Source organism: Stegostoma tigrinum, chromosome 4 (assembly GCF_030684315.1).
Source record: "Stegostoma tigrinum isolate sSteTig4 chromosome 4, sSteTig4.hap1, whole genome shotgun sequence".
NCBI lineage: Eukaryota > Metazoa > Chordata > Chondrichthyes > Orectolobiformes > Stegostomatidae > Stegostoma > Stegostoma tigrinum.
Genome location: NC_081357.1, coordinates 57,437,865 through 57,460,623, shown reverse-complemented (window position 1 = coordinate 57,460,623; position 22,759 = coordinate 57,437,865). Strand labels below are relative to the sequence as shown.

General features: G+C 42.0%; 1 protein-coding gene and 1 long non-coding RNA gene across 4 annotated transcripts in view; one reads left to right on the top strand and one right to left on the bottom strand.

Annotated features, from left to right (window-relative positions):
• Positions 1-22,759, top strand: part of nt5dc1 (5'-nucleotidase domain containing 1) — a 514,716-nt gene that overhangs the window by 397,204 nt on the left and 94,753 nt on the right. Inside the window, exon 8 of the mRNA XM_048530930.2 lies at positions 9,453-9,550. Within this exon, the coding sequence (XP_048386887.1) occupies positions 9,453-9,550 (98 nt within the window). The remainder of the gene's footprint in view (positions 1-9,452; positions 9,551-22,759) is intronic.
• LOC125452472 (uncharacterized) overlaps positions 10,859-22,759 on the bottom strand; it is a 37,022-nt gene continuing 25,121 nt past the window's right edge. For 2 of the 3 annotated variants that reach the window (XR_009445684.1, XR_007247554.2), the window contains 2 exons: positions 20,677-20,796; positions 10,859-14,179 (listed from right to left, as the gene is read on the bottom strand). This is a non-coding gene — a long non-coding RNA (uncharacterized LOC125452472). Of the gene's footprint in view, positions 14,180-16,863; positions 18,313-20,676; positions 20,797-22,759 lie in introns of those variants that run through there. The other variant, XR_009445685.1, reaches the window with a different exon arrangement.

Genomic DNA, 22,759 nt, shown 5'->3' with positions numbered 1-22,759 from the left:
ATTTGGCCTTAACTGGAGTGTTATGTTTAACATTGAGACCAAACTTTAAGAAAGATGCAGAGGAGAATTATGTTGCGAGGACCAGGGACAAACGATGTGTCAAAAACAGAAGTTGCTAGAAAAGTTCAGCCGGTCTGGCAGCATCTGTGGAGAGCAATCAGAGTTAACATTTCAGGTCCAATGACCCTTCATCAGAATGCTAAGGCCAAATCAGTGTTGCTAAAGAATTAAAATAACTTCTGAGCATCTGTACTCTATTCCTCCACTAATAGAGTGGAATTCACATGGGAGTTTTTTTTTCAAGAGAAGGTAATCAAGGTAGCAGAGGTAGTTGGTTATATAATCATTCTTTTTTAATCTATCATAACTGCCCACATACGTGCTATAACTTTATCCAAGTATATTTCAACATATCTGCTGTGGAACAATTTGTCTTCATCATGATTTCAGTACCTATTCTATGGCCTGAATTTCTTTATGGTTCAGCAGTTAGTCAAAGTATGAGGAAGCCGAGGCAAAAGTGATATCTACACCTTGTTATCTCAGATTCTCCAGCATCTCAGTTCCTACTATCTCCAAAAGTGATAGAAGGTTGTTGCCTTTGAAGGTGCATCGTGTATGTCGATCTTTGCCTCCCCCTCAATAAAGTGGTTATATCTAGATTATAGCTTCTGTGAGAGGGGGGGAGAAGCAGATTTTTTTTAAACGTTCTCCAGATTTAGGTCTTGTCTATACCATCTTTGTTGTCCATTCTTAATCTCTTTAATGAATTTTCATCTTGGAACCCTCAACTTCTTGTGCTGTAGGTGATGGCACAGTGTTGCAGTGGAAATTTTGTGATCTGTACCCTGCAGAGTGTTTATTGGAGAAAAGTAAAATAATCCTGTTTCCTCTTCATAATGAAAAATATTTCATGCTGTCTTAAATAGACTTCATGAAGAAAACCTGTATGTTTTCAAACATCATAACTGGACTTTTTTTTTCCTAAAATAACAATTGAACTTAAAATAGGGACATAGAACATAGAACAGTACAGCACAGAACAGGCCGTTCAGCCCACGATGTTGTGCCAACCATTGATCCTTATGCATGCACCCTCAAATTTCTGTGACCATATGCATGTCCAGCAGTCTCTTAAATGTCCCCAATGACCTTGCTTCCACAACTGCTGCTGGCAACGCATTCCATGCTCTCACAACTCTCTGTGAAAAGAACCCGCCTCTGACATCCCCTCTATACTTTCCTCCAACCAGCTTAAAACTATGACCCCTCGTGTTAGCCTTTTCTGCCCTGGGAAATAGTCTCTGGCTATCAACTCTATCTATGCCTCTCATTATCTTGTATACCTCAATTAGGTCCCCTCTCCTCCTCCCTTTCTCCAATGAAAAGAGTCCGCGCTCAGTCAACCTCTCTTCATAAGATAAGCCCTCCAGTCCAGGCAGCATCCTGGTAAACCTCCTCTGAACCCTCTCCAAAGCATCCACATCTTTCCTATAATAGGGCGACCAGAACTGGACGCGGTATTGCAAGTGTGGTCTAACCAAAGTTTTATAGAGCTGCAACAAGATCTCACGACTCTTAAACTCAATCCCCCTGTTAATGAAAGCCAAAACACCATATGCTTTCTTAACAACCCTGTCCACTTGGGTGGCCATTTTAAGGGATCTATGTATCTGCACACCAAGATCCCTCTGTTCCTCCACACTGCCAAGAATCCTATCCTTAATCCTGTACTCAGCTTTCAAATTCGACCTTCTAAAATGCATCACCTCGCATTTATCCAGGTTGAACTCCATCTGCCACCTCTCAGCCCATCCCTGCATCCTGTCAATGTCCTGCTGCAGCCTACAACAGCCCTCTATATTGTCAACGACACCTCCAACCTTCGTGTCGTCTCCAAACTTGCTGACCCATCCTTCAATCCCCTCATCCAAGTCATTAATAAAAATTACAAACAGTAGAGGCCCAAGGACAGAGCCCTGTGGAACACCACTCATCACTGACTTCCAGGCAGAATATTTTCCTTCTACTACCACTCGCTATCTTCTGTTGGCCAGCCAATTCTGTATCCAGACAGCTAAGTTCCCCTGTATCCCATTCCTCCTGACCTTCTGAATGAGCCTACCATGGGGAACCTTATCAAATGCCTTACTGAAGTCCATATACACCACATCCACAACTCGACCCTCATCAACCTTTCTAGTCACATCCTCAAAGAACTCGATAAGGTTTGTGAGGCATGACCTGCCCCTCACAAAGCCATGTTGACTGCATTTAATCAAGCCATGCTCTTCCAGATGGTCATAAATCCTATCCCTCAGAATCCTTTCTAACACCTTGCAGACGACAGACGTGAGACTTACTGGTCTGTAATTGCCGAGGATTTCCCTATTTCCTTTCTTGAAGAGAGGAATTACATTTGCCTCTCTCCAGTCCTCAGGTATGACTCCAGTGGAGAGGGAGGATGCAACGATCTTCGCAAGTGGCGAAGCAATTGCATTTCTCGCTTCCCAAAGCAGCCGAGGACAAATCTGGTCCGGGCCTGGCGACTTGTCAATCTTAATGTTTGACAAAATTTTCAGCACATCAGCTTCGTCTATCTCTATCCATTCCAGCATACACACCTGCTCTTCAAAGGTTTCATTCACTACAAAGTTTGTTTCTTTCGTAAAGACAGAAGCAAAAAACTCATTTAGGGCTTCCCCTACCTCCTCAGACTCCACACACAAGTTCCCTATGCTATCCCTGATCGGCCCTACTCTTTTTTTGACCATTCTCTTATTCCTCACATAAGTGTAAGATGCCTTTGTGTTCTCCCTAATCCGTTCTGCCAAGCCTTTCACGTGCCCCCTCCTGGCTCTCCTCAGACCATTTTTGAGCTCTTTCCTCGCCTGCCTGTAATCCTCTAGAGCTGAGCTTGACCCTAGCTTCCTCCACCTTATGTAAGCTACCCTCTTCCTTTTGACGAGAAGCTCCACCGCTCTCGTCATCCAAGGTTCCTTTATCTTACCCCTTACAATGAAACCTGTTAATTATTACATGCAGAGTAAAATTGGAAGTATTAGCTACTCTTGTGTTAACCAGTTCTTTATCCATGCATCACCTTCAGGCGCTCCATAATCCCTTCAAATATGTACAAATAAAGTTGGGTAATGATTCCAGATCAGTAGGGCAGTACTTATTCTCATGTTGTGAAAATATAGAAAATTGTCAAAAATAGTTAATGTAATAATTAGAGCTGACCCTTTCCAGCAATGGTCAACCTTTGTCCACATCAGTGAGATTTAAATTTCAGATATAAGTTAGAAAATTTCTAATTTCAGTTTATCCAGTATGAGCTGTCTCTCTTAATTTTTCCCAGGGACTACAGCTGTCCCTCACATATGAGTTTCATAGAATTATAGAATCCCTACAATGTGGAAGAAGGCCATTTGGCCCATCAAATCCAAACTGACTCTCCAAAGAGCAGTCCACCCAGACCCTGCCGTCTACCCTATCCCTGTATCCTTACAGTTCTTGTGGCTAATCCACCTAGCCTGCATATCCTTCGATGCTATGGGCAATTTAGTATGGCCAATCCACCTGCACGTCTTTGGACTGTGGGAGGAAACCAGAGCACCCAGAGGAAACGCACGCAGACACAGGGAGAATGTGCATAATTCACACAGACTGTCGCCCGAGGGTGGAATTGAACCCATGTCCCTGGTGCTGAGAGTCAGCACTGCTAACTGCTGAGTCACTTTTTAAGTGACTCCTTTGGGATTTTTTTCCAGACTTTCCCCATGATTTAAGTATCATAGGCTAATTTCTGTTCTGAAGCATTTATTTTCCACAAATCAGAGATTGATCTTCCTTGCACAATAGAACATCAGAAATAGGAGCAGAGATGTACCGTGCAGGGCCCCAAGCCGCTCCACTGTTCAGTATGATCAAGGCTGATCTTCATCCTTCTCTGCCTGGTCCCCACGTTCCTTGATTCCAGAGTAGGCAATGACTTAGTGTATTGTTGCTAGACTATTAATCCAGAAACATAGCTAATGTTCTGGGGATCTGGATTCAAATCCCACCATGGTAGATGGTGGAATTTGAATTCAATTTTTTTTTAAAGTCCGGAATTAAGAATCAATTGATCATCATGAAATCATTGCAGATAGTGAGAAAAACCCATCTTGTTCACCAATGTCCTTCAGGGGAGGTAATCTGCCACCCTCACCTGGTCTGGCCGACATGTGACTGCAGACTCACAGCTGGTTGACTCTCAGCTGCCCTCTGAAACAGCCTAGCAAGCCACTTAGTTGTGCCAGTAGCTGCAAAGACTCAAAGAAATGAAACTGGCGGATCACCTGGCATCGACCGAGGCACTGGAAAAGACAGCAGGGCCCTCCTCACTAACATCCAGGGGCTAGTGCCAAAACTGGGAGAGAGATCTCATAGACCAATTAAGCAACAGCCTGACATAGTCATACTCACAGAATCACACCGAGCAGATAATATCCAGACACTACCATCACCATCCCAGGATATGTCTGTCTCACCGGCAGGACAGACCCAGCAGAGGGTGCGGCACACTGGTGTATAATCGAGAGGAGGTGGTTCCAGGAGTCCTCAACATTGACTCCAGATTTCTTGAAGTCTCATGGCAGGTTAAACATGGGCAAGGAAATCTCCTGCTGATTATCACATAGTGCCCTCCCTCAGCTGATGAATCAGTACTCCTCAATGTTGAACAACACTTCGAGGGAACACTGAGGGTGGTAAGGGCACAGAATGTACTCTGGGTGGGGGATTTCAGTGTCTACCACCAAGAGTGGCTTGGCAACAGTATTATTGATCGAGCTAGCTGGGTCCTAAAGGACATAGCTGCTAGACTGGATCTGTGGCAGGTGGTGAGGGAACCAGCAAGATGGAAAAACACTTGACCTCATCCATACCAAGTTGCCAGATGCAGTTGCATCTGTCCATGATAGTATCAGTAAGACTGACCAATGCACAATCCTTGTGGAGATGAAGTAATGATTTCACATTGAGAACAACCTCCATTGTGTTGTGAGGTGCTGTGGGCCATCAGTAGCAGCAGAATTGTACTCCAGCACAATCTGTAACCTCATAGCTCAGCACATCCTCTGATCAACCATTACCATCAAGCCAGGAGATCAACCCTTGTTCAACAAAGAGTGCAGGAGGACGTGCCAGGAGCAGCACCAGGCATGCATGAGATGAAGTGTCAACCTGGTCAAGCTACCAAACAGGACTACTTGAATGCCAAACAGCGAAAGCAGCGAGTGAGCTAAGTGATCCCACAATCAATGGATCAGATCTAAGCTCTGCAGTCCTGCCACATCCAGTTACGAATGGTGGTGGGCAATTAAACAACTCACTGGAGGAGGAGGCTCCACAAATATCCCCATCCTCAATGAAGGAATAGCCCAGCACATCAGCGCAAAAGATGAGGCTGAAGTATTCGCAGCAATCTTCAGCCAGAAGTGCCGAGTGGATGATCCTTCTCAGCCTCCTCCTTTGGTCCCCAGCATTACACATACCAGTCTTCAGCCAATTCGATTCACTCCTCTTGATATTAAGAAACGGTTGGAGACACTGGACGCTGAGAAGGCTGCAGGCCCTGGCAACCTTACAGCAACGGTGCTGAAGACCTTTGTTCAAAACTTGCCACTCCCCTAGCCAAGCTAGGGTTACAACACTGGCATCTAACTGACAATTTGTAAAATTGCCCAAGCATGTCCTCTACACAAAATGCAGGACAAATCCAACCTGACCAATTCTTGCCCCATCGTTCTACTCTCGATCATCAGTAAAGTGATGGAAGATGTCATCAACAGCGCTATCAAGCAGCACCTGCTCAGCAATAACCTGCTCAGTGACGCCCAGTTTGGGTTCTGCCAGGGCCACTCAGCTCCTGACCTCATCACAGCCATGGACAAAAGAGCTGAATTCCAGAGGTGAGTTGAGACTGACAGTCCTTGATATCAAGGCTGCGTTTGACTGTGTGTGGCATCAAGGAGCCCAAGCAAAACCAGAATCATTGGGTATCAGGGGGCAAACTCTCTGGTTGGAATCATACCTGACGCGTAGGAAGATGGTCGTGGTTTTTGGAGGTCAATCATCGTGGCTCCAGGACATCTCTGCAGGAGTTCCTCAGGGTAGTGTCCTTGGCCCAACCATCTTCAGCTGCTTCATCAATGACCTTCCCTCCGTCATAAGGTCAGAAGTGGGGATGTTCACCAATGATTGCACAACGTTCAGCACCATTCGTGACTCTTCAGATACTGTTGCAACCCATGTTCAAATGCAATAAGATCTGGACAATATCCAGGCTTCAGCTGACAAGTGACATTCGTGCCACACAAATGCCAGGCTATGATCATGACATTCAATGATGTTACCATTACTAAATCCCCCACTGTCAACATCCTACATATTATCATTGACCAGAAACTTCACAGGACTCACCACATTAACACTGTGGCTGTAAGAGCTGGTCAGAAGCTAGGAATACTGCGGCAAGTAACTCACCTCCTGACTCCTCAAAGCCCGTCCACCATCTACAAGGCACAAGTCATGAGTGTGATGGAGTACTCCCCACTTGCCTGAATTATTGCAGCCCCAAAACCACTCAAGAAGCTTGACACCATCCAGGACAAAGCTGCCGGCTTGACTGGCACTACATCCACAAGCATTCACTCCCTCCACCACCGACACTCAGTAGCAGCAGTGTGTACTATTTATAAGATGCACTGCAGAAATTCACCAAACATCCTCAAACATCACCTTCCAATTCCATGACCACTTCCATCTAGAAGGACAAGGGCAGCAGGCATATGGAAACACCACCTCCTCCAAGTTCCCCTCCAAGCCACTCACCATCTTGACTTGGAAATAAATCACCGTTCCTTCACTGTTGCTGGGTCAAAATCCTGGAATTCCCTCCTTAATGGCATTGTGGATCAACCCACAGCAGGTGAACTGCAGCGGTTCAAGAAGGCAGCTCACCACCACCTTCTCAAGGTCAACTAAGAATTTCAAGAAATGCTGCCCAGTCAGCGATGCCCACATCCCACAGATGAATAAAACAAAAAGTGCTGACAAACTGGAGCTGAGGGGATATTTATAAGTGAAGTTGACTGGTTTGTGCACTTGGACCCGATTACCAATGGCAAATGAACTCTGCTTTCCAATAACAAGATTTAAGCAGCATGGTGGCTCATTGGCTAGCACTGCTGCCTCACAGCGCCAGAGACCTGGGGTCGATTCCACCCTCGGGCAACTGTCTGTGTGAAGTTTGCACATTCTCCCTTTGTCTGCATGGGTTTCCTGTGGGTGCTCCGGTTCCCTCTCAATCCAAAGATGTCCAAGATAAGTGGATTGGCCATACTAAATTGCCCATCATGTTCCAGAATGTTTCGATTAGGTGGGTTATAGGGGAATGGATTAGGGTGGGTGTCTGAGGGTCGATGTGCTCTTGTTGGACCAAAGGACCTGTTTCCACACCATAGGGATTCTACATTTGGTTGTCAGGTAGCTGAACAGCTTAGGCTATAAACAAGACAAAGCAAAATTAGTCAAACCAAAAAAGAAACCAACAATTCCTCTGGAGCTAAAATGTGCCCTGTCAGGTCTCTTCAGTAATGCACTTCAGATCAGAAGAGAAGCTAACTGGTGTACATCAACCAAGAAAACACGCTCACCTCTCTGCAGTAAGCCACTTAAAACCTGAAGAGAACCAGCGTATCTTTCATTTAAATGATTCTGCAAGTTATGGCTTTGAATTGGACAAGCCAGAGACCTTTTCATAAGTGAAACTGCTACCAATGGAAGCATTTGGATAAAAGGAAATTTGAATAGAAGCCTTAAGATCAGCAAGAACTAACCCAGTAGAGCCTGTGTACAAAGACTACAGGATTGTTTTCCCAGTTGTTCCTCTGCCTATGTGACTTATTCCTCTGTGTGTAAGGGTTATTAAGGATTTGGAGTTTTAATTTGTTGCATGCACATAATTTATTCTAACAGTTAACCTGTAGCCCGAATATAATGTCCAGTAATACATGGTGAATTCTGTTAGGTGTAGAAACCTGGTCTGTGCTCTCTATCGCTGAATCTGAAAACCAGAAACAGAAATTGCTGGAGAAACTCGAGTTTCTGGACCTGAACCATTAATTCCACTTTCTGCCCTTCGGTGCTGCTAGAACTGCTGAGTTCTCCAGTAATTTCTGTCTTTGTTTCGGATTTCCAGCAAATGCACTTCTTTGGTTTAGATCTGAAAATCAGGTAGTTTGGGAATTTTTTTGTGATAACGCAATCTAAATGAAGATTGAAGCCTGTAGAAATATTCCGGTGTCTTTTATTACAAGCTGCTGGTTATTTCTTGGTTGATTCTTTGCTCAGTGTCATAACTACTTTCAGGGTGGTTAGAAACTACTCCCAGCATTATTTGCTGATTCTTGTTATTTCTAATTTCTTCGCATATTGATTCTACTCCCCAATATCCTGAATTAATCCTGGCTTTGATTTACTGCTTATTTTCCATTGGATGTCTCCCATGGCCTTGAGGCAGACTCTTTAGTTCAAATGCGACATTCAGGTCTACACTTGCAAAATTTGCTGGAGTATACGATCTATAAATGATTCTCATCGCAAACTCAAACCTGCTAATTAAATGTGTATTCACTAAAATTGCACAGAATGTTTAAACTTTAACTAGGGGTATATTGCCAAAATGACTTTTACTCGAGCATCATTTCCATCAACCCTGTGTGCACAACATAAAAGGGAAAGAATCTAATGACGTGAAACGTTATCTTTGTACCATTGTTTCATTTTTCAATTGCAATAATATGCTTACATTTATTTTACTATCATGAAAAGTTAATTTGGGACTCCAAAACACACTTGCACATATATAGTCTAAATGCTGACTTGTTGACCCACACATATTCATGACAACCTTTCAAGAACATAGATTCGAAGTATAATTAAAATATTTTTCTCAACATGCAAGCGATGGATACAAAATTCCATTACTCACTCATCTGGGTTTACTGCAGTCCTCAAGATTAACATTTTGTAGCTAAAGAGAACACAAAGACACACATAACAACTACGGTGTCTGAAAATTGATAGGACCAATTTGTGGGAATATTATGAGTGAGCTTTTCTTTATCACTGAACAAGCTCGCTGCAGACACCTAATTGTTGTTACAAGCGGCTCGCTGGAGGGGTTTCTGATAAGAGATATCTGAACATTTCTAATGTGGCATCGTTGTATTTAACTCAAGAATTTTGAAAATTATAGGAACATTAATTTTCCAATATGTCCACCGCCTTGTTATCCTGAATTGCTATCAACACAAACCTGATTCCAATTAGGTAAAGAATTACAACTAACTAAATCTGCTGGAAATGTTTGATGATGATTAATTTTTTTGTTCCTTTTCCAGAGAAGACTTTGAGGAAATATTTGATATCATAATCACAAACGCTTTGAAGCCAGGTTTCTTTACTCAAATACCACAACAAAGACCCTTTCGAACACTTGGTAAGTTCTACAATCCTATGAAATGAATGAAATGTTTTTAAATAAACCCACGTCAAGGAAATGACTTCATTGAGTTGCTGCTAATTCAACCCTCGTGTGGAAGGCATGGGGATTGAGACTCCTGCTGATCATGTTAGTGAATCTTGTCAGTTTCCCCTGCCTCTTTTGATGCAATCCAGAAATTTTGATGCCAATAAGTCTACTTTGAGGCTTTATCAGAGGTTTGTTAGCAATATTAGTCAAGCTGCATATGTCAGCCACATATACGCTAAACCCTGTGACCAGTATAGCTGATGAATGTAACCTGCTTTCCACTGTGTCTGAAATAGAATGCCAGGAATGCCAGTAAAGCTGAACAACGTGCTCCTAAATCAACAGCTGCAGTCCAGCAGAGTTGGAGACTAACAATTCAACCACATTACAAAGCTGTTTTTTTAATTGTTTTTATTATGATATGCTAATGACTCTCCATTCACTTGCATAAAAGGTTACGTGGTCATTGTGTGTCTTAGGAAAAGGACATAATGTTACACGTGGAGAGTTGAATGTTAGACAATATTAGCCTATTGTGTTTTGTTTTGCAATTTGTTTTTACTGTTGAATTACTTTATTCCCATCAAGCCTTCATCCTAAAATCCTGCTACTTCCATGCAGAAGGAAGGAAAGTTATTTTTAGTCTGATTAGGAGATACTTTATGAAATGCGAAGAGCCCTTAACGTGCCTCTATTTTTGCTGCTGCCTTTGCCTCACTGCAACCCAAACCCTCTCTTACTGTGACTCCATTTCAAGGCAGTCTTTAGTGAGAAGTTGGAGAGTGAGGGCCTGTCAGAGCAGGAGCTTAGCTGTTGCAACTTTGTTCAAACCCCAAAATAGCTATTTCTGCTTTGAATCTTGTGACCCCAAAATTCTAGCTCTCAAAATCATTCGAGGCCCCTGCCCCATTTTTGGAAACTTCTGCTCTACTCATTACCGTAGGCTTTTTTTCTACAAAGCCATTGGCCCTTATTTGGTCATTTTGAGATTGTTCTTTTTATCAAGGCTGCACTCTGATTTTATAGAAAATGCTGGTTCATCTAGGTTTTAGTTAGGTCAGAGAGCAAGAATTTTACGTGCTCAATCTCAAAGGCACCCTCTAAACTGTGGAGTAATACGACCTTACTTTTCAGAATGTTTTTCAGAAGGACAGGATATCTGGTGATCATGCAGATTCTTTCCAACCCTCCTTTATTATAATTCATCTTTGAGACAGTTATTCATTAAAGTGTAAGATCTTCTGTCAATGCCCCTTCGGATATCTTTCTCCTGAACTTAGTGAAGCTCCTTTTTGTTTTGGCTTCCATTACATAGCAATACTACTCCCAGCTTGGATTTCTCCTTAAGTTTTGTCCTGTGTAGAGATAGATGTTACATGATTTCTCATGGACAGAATATTTGAGTCAGGGATAAGGTGCACAGAACACGCTGAAACCAACCAGTCCACAGGAGCTGGCATGGAAATCTGTTTGCTCTAAGGATCCTACCGTTTAGTGAACTGTTTTCAATTCAAATTATGAGGCAAAATATGACCTTTCTCTTCAATAATCTCAACATCCTTTTAATAACCAAACAATTTATTTGCCTTGTATCAATTTTTACATCAAATTTTCAACATGGTAAATAGCCTTCAATCCATAAATTATACTCAAAGATTCAATCACCTCTTGTTATTGGATAATTTTTGAGTTCTCGAATTTGATATTTGGTTACTTCAAATGCCAACTTTTCTGATGAGGAGACATCACAGTTCTTATAGCACATAAAATCAAAGGGCTGATTGCCCCACTGCTGCTCCTTTTTCTGACGAAATGAACTAAAAGTCCGACTAAAAGTACACCAAGAAACAGAGGATATAAATTCAAAACGCACAATTCAAATTAAATGAAATAAACGTTAATTGTTGTGTTAGATCATGGAGATATTGGCTTACTAACTCTTGAATCTGGCTATTATTCTGATCTTAATGAATGAATAGTTCAGCTGTGTTTTCTCCTACCTACTTAAATAGAATCATAGGGTCATACAGCACAGAAACAGCCGGGCATGCTGAACATAATCCCAAATTAAAGTAGTCCCACCTGCCTGCTCCTGGCCTACATCCCTCCAAACCTTGCCTATTCATGTAGTTTAATGTAACTTATTTTTTAAAGTTCCAACTTGTATAAGGATTATTTCTTGCAATATTTTTCTCAACAAAGGAACACTCAATGCTGTTTTTGAAAACAGTATTACTCAGTCGGTTTCTGTAAACAGCATGCAAAACTTACCAATGAAAAGCTAACTTTTATTCAAAATTACAAATCCATGAAAGGCTATCGAGGGACATTTTTAAAATGAAAATCATTTGAAGTTGATAACAGAATTTTTTTTAGAAGTTGAAGTACCTTTGCAATAATAACCTGTGAGACTTTTCAATGAAACAATCCTGAGATTGATGGGGCACCATTGGTGCTGTGGAGATATTTTCATTCTGCTGCTGTCAGAAAGATAAGGCTATTGATGCAAGCTAGTAATCGAATGAGCACACATAGCTTTTGTGTTCTTACTTTTAAAAATCTAGTTGTGCAGTGAGCTATTTATATCTCTTGAGCAAAGGAGATGATGGCCTCATGGTATTGTTGCAGGGCTAGTGATCCAGAGACCCAGGTTCAAATCCCACCGCAGCAAATAAAACTCTGGGATTAAAAATCCAATCTCTGCCAATTGTTGGAAATAGCTATCTGATTTGCTTTTCCTGTCCTTTTCCTGCTGTCCTTACCTGATCTGAAATATGTGTTTCCAGAGCCACTGCTAGTGAGCAATTCCGTTGTATCAACTTCTAGAAAGGGGATTAAAAAAAAGAGTGAGACCAGACAAACCACCTGGCGTCGACTAAGGCACCAGAAATGACAATGGCAAGCAAACCCCTATTGACCTTTCAAAGCCCCCTGACCACTGGCTACTTCCTAGAACCAAAATTGGGAGAGCAATCTCACAGACTAGTCGAGCAACTGCCTAATGTAGTCGTACTCACCGAACAAAACCTTATACACAACATCCTATGCATCACCATCACTATCCCTGAGTATACCCTGTTGCATCGGCAGAAAATTACCATTTCAAAATTATCATCCACCTGAAGACATCTACCTTTATCATTTTGTTCAAGATGAATCCTGGACAACATGGAAACATAGAGAAAATGCCAAAAACACTCAAAAGGACCGATAATTTCTGCAATGAGTGGGGAAAAAAACAATAGCTTTTTCGGTCAATGGCTTTCTGTCAGAATTGGAAAAAGTTAGAGAGGTAGGAGATTTTAAGTAAATAAGCAGAGAAAGGGGTAAGGAAGGAAAAGAAAAACAAGTGAAGGCCTATGATATAGCAGAATGTAGCACACTTAAATGATTAAATAGCAAAAGAATGGACAGTACAGGTCAGTACAAGTTGGCAATAGGAAAATAAAGAAACGTAAAGAAAAAGTTTAATTAGGAAACAGAATCATTAACACAAAAACCCTCCCCATTAGCATGGGCCTTGGTTATGATCTGAAAATGTTGAACTCATTTTCGTGTCCTGACACATTAATGTTATGTCGAATGCCTTGAGAACAATGTAGAAGACCAAGGATGGAAAGGTTAGAGTGGGTGATTTAATCCACTGCCTCGCAAAACCGGAGTCAGTGGGAATCAGGAGACATCACTTTGCTGATTGAGTCATATGTAACAAAAAGCAAGATTGTTTTGGTATTGGAGGTCAGTCACCTCAGCTCCAGGACATCTCTGCAGGAGTTCCTCAGGATCATAGGCCCAACCATCTTCAGCTGCTTCATCAATGACCTTCCCTCCATCATAAGGCCAGAAGTGGAGATGGTCAGTATCACTGTGCAATGTTAAGAAACAGTTGTGTCTCCTCAAATACTGAAGCACTCCGTGTCCAATTGCAACACGATCTGAACAATATCCAGGTTTGAGCTGACAACTGGTAACACTTGCACAACACAAATGCCAGGCAATGACCATCTTGAACTGGAGCAAATTTAGTCATCACACTTGATATTCAATAATATTACCATCATTGAATACACCCTACTATTAACATCTTGGAGGTTACCATTGATCAGAAATTCAACGGAACAAACCATTTAAGAAATGGCTACAGGAGGAGGCCAGAGGCTAAGATGACAATAACATTTGAGAAGCTGACACCATCTGGGGCAAAACAGCCTGTTTGATTGGCGCCACATCCGCTCACTTCACCACTGGCAGAGTAACAGCAGTGTATACTATCTACAAGATGCACTGCAGATATTCTTCAAAGCTCTTTTAAAAGCACCACCGTGACCACCACCATATGAAAGAACAAGGGCAGCAAATACGTGAGAATACCACCACCTACAAGTTCCCCTCTAAGTGGCACACCATCCTGACTTAGAACTATATCACCATTTCTTCAGTGTTGCTGGCTTAAAATCCTGGAGCACCCTCCTTCGTAATATTTTGGATGTTCTTGCAGTGTAAGAACTGCAGCAGTTCAAGGCAACAACTCACCATCACCTTCTCAAGACCAAATAGGAATGGATAATAAATGGCCCAGCCAGCGATGTCTATATCCTGTGAATGAACGCAAAAAGTTATTCAGTTGATCACATTTGAGCGCCAGCAGTCAAAACATAACAAGGGTAAAATAGGACTTGTATTTCTATGTCTGTTATTTTCCTTTAAAATAAATAAAATCTGAATGTGATGCCGACTTCCATATGAACAAAGTCGTTCCTGGCACAATTCTGTAAATTCATAATTCACTCACTATTGGTAAAGCACATAAAATCAATAGCATCAATGGCACTTCTCAATATAAATGGACCCTAATTTAAGATACGTATAAGATTATGAGGGGTTTAGACAGGCTGAATAGAAAGCAGTGATCCACTCAGTAACATGGGCATAATTTTCAAGTGAAAGGCAGGAGATTTAGAACGGTTTTGAGAAAAAAAACATTTCCACATACAAGATGATGTTGGTCTGGAAAGCACTGCCTGTGAGGGTAGTTGAGGCAGGAAGCCTCACAAGCTTTTAAAATTACTTGGATGAGTACTTTAAGTATCGTACCATGGGACAAGCATTTTGGCCATGCAGACTCCAAGGACAAAAAGGCCACTTCTGTACTGTGTGATTCCGCAAACTATTTGAAGTGCAATTCATTTTTTTAAATTTAATGATGAAAGCAATTTCAGTTTCAACCTTCAGATGGAAATATGCAGAATGAAACCAATGTTTTATGTATTTACTCCCAACTGTGTTCAACTAGCTACTGTAACAGGATTGGTTACTGTGAGGAACTCATTGACTTTGCTTACATCTGGTTTCTACTATTCAGTTTGGCTTAAAGGTTTATATTTTCAGAATTATCCAAGTACGGCAAACTATCAGTGGAAAGCTATTGCCTGTGTTCTAAGTTCAGGAAAATGGAAAGTCATAATCTTTTAGTAACTTAATATAAATATCATCTGTAGCAAATAACTCACCCGATGTCTTCCCAATGCCTAACTACTATCTGGAAGGCACAACTCTGGTGAGCAACATAAAAGTCTCGATTTGCCTGATGAGTACAGTTCCAACATCTTCGAGAAACTTGACACCATCCAGAACAAGGCAGTTTATTTAATTGTCATCTTGCTGATTGGTACATCAAGTAGAGTTGCTAGGTTTAAATGTAAGGGCCCTGATTAATCTCGTGTGGTACGGAAAACCACTTGGTAGCCTAATAAGAAGAGGGTCCTGCATCAAGCACCATGTAAGTGACAGCAATCTGGTACAGGTTCCATTAGTGCAGTTGACATTGCTGCTAAGTCAGCAAAGATGATGCAGGTGTGAGTTCAATCTTCTTTGAGATCGAGCTATGTTATCCCACAGTGGTTTGTAAGTCATCTTCATATTGTGTAGTGTTTAATGCTGTCCTCAATGTTGACCCTTTCAGAGCCCAACCTGAGAGATGCAGGTCTAGGGATATGGACCTTCCTTAATTGCTTTGCCTCTGAGCAAACTCCAATTCCTGTAAAGCCCAATGTCTTAAATTAGAAAATTTAAGAAATTGGAAACTCCTTGGAAATGTTTCATGAATTCTTTGTGGAAACAGAACTAAATTGCAGCATTTTTCTCACTTTGTGATTTCAGCATTTGACAAAGGACAGTTCGGTGTCTGAGATAACAAGGTGTAGAGCTAGATGAACATAGCAGGCCAAGCAGCATCAGAGGAGCAGGGAAGCTGACGTTTCGGGCCTAGACCATTCTTCAGAAATGGGGGAGGGGAACAGAGTCCTGAAATAAATAGGGAGAGAAGGGTAGGCGGATAGAAGATGGATAAAGAAGAAGATGGGTGGAGAGGAGACTGACAGGTCAAAGAAACGGGGGTGGAGCCATTAAAGATGAGTGTACCTGGGCAGCTAGGGAAGGGATAGGTCGGTCCACGGAAGACGGACAGGTCAAGAGGGTGGGATGAGGCTAGTAGGTAGAAAATGGGGGTGGGGCTTGAGGTGGAAGGAGTGAATAGGTGGGAGGAAGGTCAGGTCAGAGAGGCGGGGACAAGCTGGGCTGGTTTTGGGATGTGGTTAGGAGATGGGAGATTTTGAAGCTTGGGAAGTCCACGTTGATACCCTTGGGCTGCAGGTTTCCCGAGCAAAATATGAGATGTTGTTCCTACAACCTTCGGGTTGCATTGTTGTGGCACTGCAGGAGGCCCAGGATGGAAATATCGTCTAAGGAATGGGAGGGGGAGTTGAAATGATTTGCGACTGGGAGGTGCAGTTGTTTATTGCAAACCGAGTGTAGGTGTTCCGCAAAGTGGTCTCCAAGCCTCTGCTTAGTTTCCCCGATGTAGAGGATGCCACTTCTGGAACAGCAAATGCAGTCTCCCACATGAGCAGATGTGCAGGTGGAAGGTTTTTGTGGGGCCTGGGATGGTGGTTATGGGGAGGTGTAGCACTTCCTACGGTTGCAGACAAAGGTCCCGGATGTGGTAGGGCTGAAGGGGAGTGGTCCCTCCAGAAAGCAGATAAGGGTGGGGAGGGAAAAATGATTTCGATGGTAGAGTCAGATGGCAGAAGTGTTGGAGGATGATGCGTTGGATCCAGAGGTTGATGGGGTGGTACGTGAGGACAAAGGGGATTCTGTTTTGGTTATTATTGCGGGGACGGAGTGAGGGATGAGTTGCGTGAAATGCGGGAGACACGGTCGAGGGTTTTCTCGACCACTGAGGGGGAGAAACTGAGGTCCTTGAAAAATGAGGGCATTTGAGATGTACGGGAGTGGAATGCCTCATCCTGGGAACAGATGCAGTGGAGGCAAAGGAATTGGGAATAGGACATAGCATTTTTACAGGAAGTTGGATGGGAGTAGGTGAATTTTGAGTGGCCATGGGAGTCAGTGGGCTTGAAATGGATATCCGTTTCCAGGTGGTTGCCAGATATTGAAACAGACAGGCCCAGGGAGGTGAGGGGATGTGTTGGAGGTGGTCTAGGTGAACTTGAGGTTCGGGTGGAAGGTGTTGGTGAAGTAGATGAACTGTTCGAGCTCCTCATGGGAGCACGAGGCGGCGCCGATGCAGTCATCGATGTAACAGAGGAAGATGTGGGGTTTAGGTCCACTGTAGGTACGGAAGAGGGTTTGTTCCATATAACCTGCAAAGAGGCAGGCATAGCTTGGGTCCATGCGAGTACCCATGGCCACCCGCTTTGTAGGAAGTGGGAGGAATTGAAAGCGAAGTTGTTGAGGGTGAGGACGAGTTCAGCTGAGCGGGTGAGCATGTCACTTGAGGGGGACTGGTCGTCCGGCCATGCGGGACAGGAAGAAGCGGAAGGCCTTTAGGCCAACTGCATGGGGAATGCAAGTGTATAGGGACTGGACGTCCATGGTAAAGATGAGGTGTTGGGGATCAGAGAATTGGAAGTTTTGGAGGAGGTGGAGGGCATGAGTGCTGTCACGGATGTAGGTGTGGAGTTGCTGGACCAACAGGGAGAAAGTGGAGTTGAGATACGTAGAGATAGGTTTGGTTGGAAAAGAGCCCGCAGAGACAATGGGTCAATCAGGCCAGTCAGGTTTGTGGATTTTGGGAAGGAGATAGAAGCAGGTGGTGCAGGTTTGGGGCACGATAAGGTTGGAGACTGTGGGTGGGAGGTCACCAGAAGTGATGAGGTTGTGGATGGTTTGGGAGATGATGTTTTGGTGGTCGGGGGTGGAGTCATGATCAAGGAGGTAGTATGAGGAGGTATCAGAGAGCTGGCGTGTGGCCTCAGCGATGTAGAGGTCAGTGCGCCATACTACACCTGCGCCTCCCTTGTCCGTGGGTCCCGTGCTGTTGGGATTGGAGCGGAGGGTTGCACGTTCTCTGGGGGAGAGGTTGGAGTGTGTGAGAAGGGTGGAGAGGTTGAGGCTATTGATGTCTCGACGGCAGTTCTATTCGGTTATGATTGTTAGGAGCTACGTTTAGCTGTGACAGGATTCTCAGTGGAAAGAGAGAACAGCATGTATAGTACTCAGCATACTTATAAAAGGAGTTCCCAGCACTTTGCCCCTTTATTTCATGTAATTTTTATTCAAAGCCAAGCTCAGACTGAGGCTTCCTTTTGCATAAATATATTAACATTCTCCATAATATTTGAACTTGTGTCCTCTTGGAAAGAAAACAATCCAGTTATTTGTACTGTTTTAGCCATGTTTCTTCAATGGACCTATGTCCAGTAAAGACCCTGAAATACAATCATAGAGGGTTCCATGTTAAAGAACAGAAACATGACGGGAGTCTCTCTAAGTTAACACCAAAAACCTGTTGACACTTACAGGGCGTTTATGTGCTAATGAAATACAGCAGCTGTAGCCATATTGATTGCTCTAAAACTTTCAAAAGCTTTACTGTCATAGAACTTTGCTGACAATCACTTAAGCATTCAGGAAGCCCTTGAAGGAAGTACAGGAAAAATATGAAAATAAATGCCTAACATACAGGAGCAGGCTGATTGTGATTGAGGAACACTTTTACTTGGAGCTAAGCAAATTATTTTAAATACCATGGCAAGAGCACTTCCCCACAAGCTGTAGAATTTTAATGAAGGAAAGAACAGGAAGTATTAATGTAAACATAACTGCTAGAGCATTTTCTATCATTCCTTTTAATGGAATGTAATGAAGGAGCTCAGATGTTTGAAAAAAAGCCTTGAAATGCATTGTGTGAAATTCAGAATACAGACTAAATATTTAGCAAGCTTTGCTCTGTTGTTAATGCAATAATAATTTATCTTTCTGCATAGACAGGAAACACTTCTGTAATATTGTAAGAATGAGCTGACCTTTGGGTTAGTTTCATTAAAATATACTGACCACAGATAGAATTGGAATGCACCATCTGGTGACATTTCCTCAGAATAACAATGTCAAAGATTTTTGATGCCTTTGAATTCTTAAGAACATAATGAATAAAAATACTTGAAGTGTCTTGAAACTGCAACACTTCAGAAGCAGTGCTTTTCATCAGATCATATAACCAAGTGAAAATAATTTGATTTTTAACGAGCTGAACTGAGCCATTGTTCTTTCGAAACATCAGCTGCAACAGAGCCACACAAACCAGAAGTGACACATTGCAAAATCTTACATATTCTTTGTTTATGAGAGTTCAATTTACTCCATATTGCGACATATATAGCAAGGCTGGCTTTATTTCCAAGTATTAGTGGTTTTTGAATTTTGGAACTTGTGCTGTTGCTACAGTTGATTGGGTCTGGCTCCACATAATTGGCTAAATTGATTTTTTTTTAAGTTCACTTGGCAGTAATCACACTTTGTTAAATCAACCCAGGAATGTTTAGAGTAAGTTAACAGCATTTAAAGTACCTTTACACTTATGCTACATTCCTCTGTATGACAATAAAATCGCTGAAACATCTTAGGATCTCAATAAATGTGTGAACAGTTTTACTCATCTCTTCTAATACTCTTCCTCGACTGAAGATACAAGACTCGTGCACAGCTGGAATTGGCAGTATAATAGTTTTGAAAATTTATGAGCATCAGATGAAAAACTACACTTAGAACACTTAATCTCAAGAACTCCACAGCAGACTGATTGTCCACTGACTACCAGAAGCCATGGCTAAAAATGAGTAACACACACCATTAAAAAGAAAATCACCAACACATCTGCAAACAGAGCCGTTAATTGTACAAGCAGTCAGAGCACCAACATTCCATGCAGCATTGCTCCTTCTGGTCACGTAATTTCTCCTGCCATCCACCTTTTGAATTTTTACCATTCCAAGTCCACACATTCCCACCCTATCAAAACCTTCACTGCCTTTGAAGCAAGCAAATTCCTAGCATCTTGCAGCTGTTTTATGAGATCATTGACATGAAACAATCCTGTACTCTCTTCGGTTTTGCCTGATCATCTGAGTAATTCCAGTCTTTCCTCTTATTCCAGATTTATAATTTCCTACTTCTATTGGTTTTATTTTAATGTTGTGCAGTTTGTTAATCTGCTAAAATATTGATGTAAATCAATATTTACGTACCTTTTCGTTTGTTAGGTGGACCCATTTAAAATGATCTGTATGTATTGTGTTCATCCTGAAGCAGTGGCTAATTGTTTTTCTCAATTCACTCCATAAGCCCGCACACTCAGTGATATTTTATAATAAGTACAAATTTTAACCAATTCTTTTTATATCATCGCACAGTGTTTTCATGTATAATTTTGAAGACATTTTCTCCAACCCTGTCTGTCACAACAGAAGGCCTTCATTGTTTAATTAAGCAGATTGAGAATGTTAAAAAATGTTATTTAGTTCTGAAAGAAGTTTACGTCAACAAAAACAAAAAGTAGTGAAGGCGAAGGTCCCATTTTTCCCTAAATGTAGCTGTCTCTACACCGTATGAGTTCATCAACAAGTTGAATTGTTAAGTCATTGGACTCCAAACTTGGTTTTAATACATAAATTGAAGATGTAAACTGAAATTCAGTGTAAGCACAAAACCCCCATGGTCTGAGGCAGAAAGGAATATCAGAATCTCTTCTCTGTTAATCACTTCTCCTTTGAACATGTAGACCATTTACTTACATCTCCCAACCAGTGTTATCATCGATGATCATTCTCATCTTTGGGAGAAGAATATGCTCCCAAGTGTCATAAATATGTTTTGAACTCATGTAAGTGCAAAATACTGCAGAAACTGGAAATCTGAAATAAGAACAGAAAAAGCTAGAGTAACTAGCAGGTCTGGCAACATCTTTGAAGAAAAGATGTTTCAAGTCAGAGACTCTTCTCCACTTCATGTTTTTATTCTTGATACAAACATTAGGCCATGCTCAAAGTAATGATGTTCCTCCTGATTTTGCATCCTTTGCTACAGAATAGGCTTTAATCTTCCCTGAAATTCACAGCTTTAAGCAGAAACAGAAATGGGGTCATTTCACTTCTTGATTATTGCTCTGCTGCTCCATCACATTGCATGTCAGTAGCAGTGCTACTGTACTTCCAGGAGAATAATGAGAATTTTAACAGGTCACTACTTTGTCTAGTTGACCATAGGCAAATAATACATTGGTATGCTTCTTGGAATGTACGTTACTTCATCATCTGCTTGTAAACAAATGAAATATTTTAAGTAGCTGTTAAAGTTTTTCACGTCTAAATTGAAACTTGTCAAATTCCAATTGCACAGCAATGTATGAGATATTTCAAAAAGTTGAGAAGATGCTGTATAAGACACAGATCAACCATGAACCAATGGAAAGGTGGAGTAGATGCAATGGTCTGAACAATCTCATCAATAACAGAAATTAGCGACTGTTGTCTCCCTCCATCCTGTTGTCATTACCATTGTTGGTTTTCATGCTGTCTCTCCTGTTCTGCTTCTGCCTCATTCTTTCTTATCATAAATAAGTTTGCTCAACAGTGTGCTGGCACCAGAAAACTGATAGTTGTGCAAAGTTGCTTGACTTTTAGAAAAAGACAGTGGGCTGAAACATACAATTCTTTTATCTAAGTACAAGTTGCAGTGAGTCTTTTCAGAGGGTGTCCTGGTGAGATTTCTCATTGTATTTTACCAAACCTGCCTCGTGATATCTTCCCCAGGCCATGGTATCTATCGGGTCTGATTTCAGCCCCATCTCCCCATACATTGTTCATAGAACAATGTACCACTCAGCAAATATCAAGCTCTCTTTTTATCTGCGTAATGTTGCAAAGACTGCTTTGCATCTGGATGAGCACTGGCATTCTGAAGCTGCCCTGGTCAATCAAGGACATTTTATGATGATGTTTGTGAAGTGTAAGATGGAACCATGATTCTTTAACAGGGACCTGATGGTCCTGGCTTAGGGAATGATGTAAAGGGAAGGAGCTTTCACCCAGGAGGACCCTGAAAAGAGGCCACACTCCCAGAGCTTGGCAGCCTGCTCCAAAGTCAGTATAGTCTCCATGGTCCAGAGGAACAGCCAGCTGTGCTGTAAGGAGGTCAGTGCCATGCTCTCTCTGCTACCACACACTCACTATATCTCTGCTACTGCACCCATCTCCCATCAAGGCTCATGCTGTTACAGTCTGACCATTGCCTGAAACACAGAATGTGCCAAAGCACCTTACATCCAGTTAAGTGTAGATAGAATTGAACAGCCAATTCACACAAAGCAGGGTCCCACAGCAACAGTGTTGAAATGATCATGGTATCTACTTTGGGGATGTTGTTGAGGATAAATGTTGACAGGTCTGATCATCTTCAAAGTAGTGCCAGAGGATCTTTTACAACCACCTGAAAGAAATTTTGAGCCTCAGTTCTGCATTTTATTCAAAAATCACACTCTCTTGATTTGCATATTTCAGTAGTGTAATAATTTAAGAAATTGACAGTTTTTGCTACATGGATATTCCTACATGTGGTCAGAAGATAACAGAGAGTTTGCCTGAAAGCTAACACACAGTCACAACAGCTAACAGGAAGGCTAATGGGATCTTGGCCCTTATTCCAAGGAGGTTGAGGTATAAGAGTAGAGAAGTCTGACTGAAACTTTACAAGATGGCTCTGAGACCACATCTGGAGTACTGTGAGCAAATTTAATCTTCTTATCTAAAGAAAGGTGTCATTTCATTGGAAGCTGTTTCAATAGGATGATCCCCAGTATGGACGGATTGTCTTATAAGC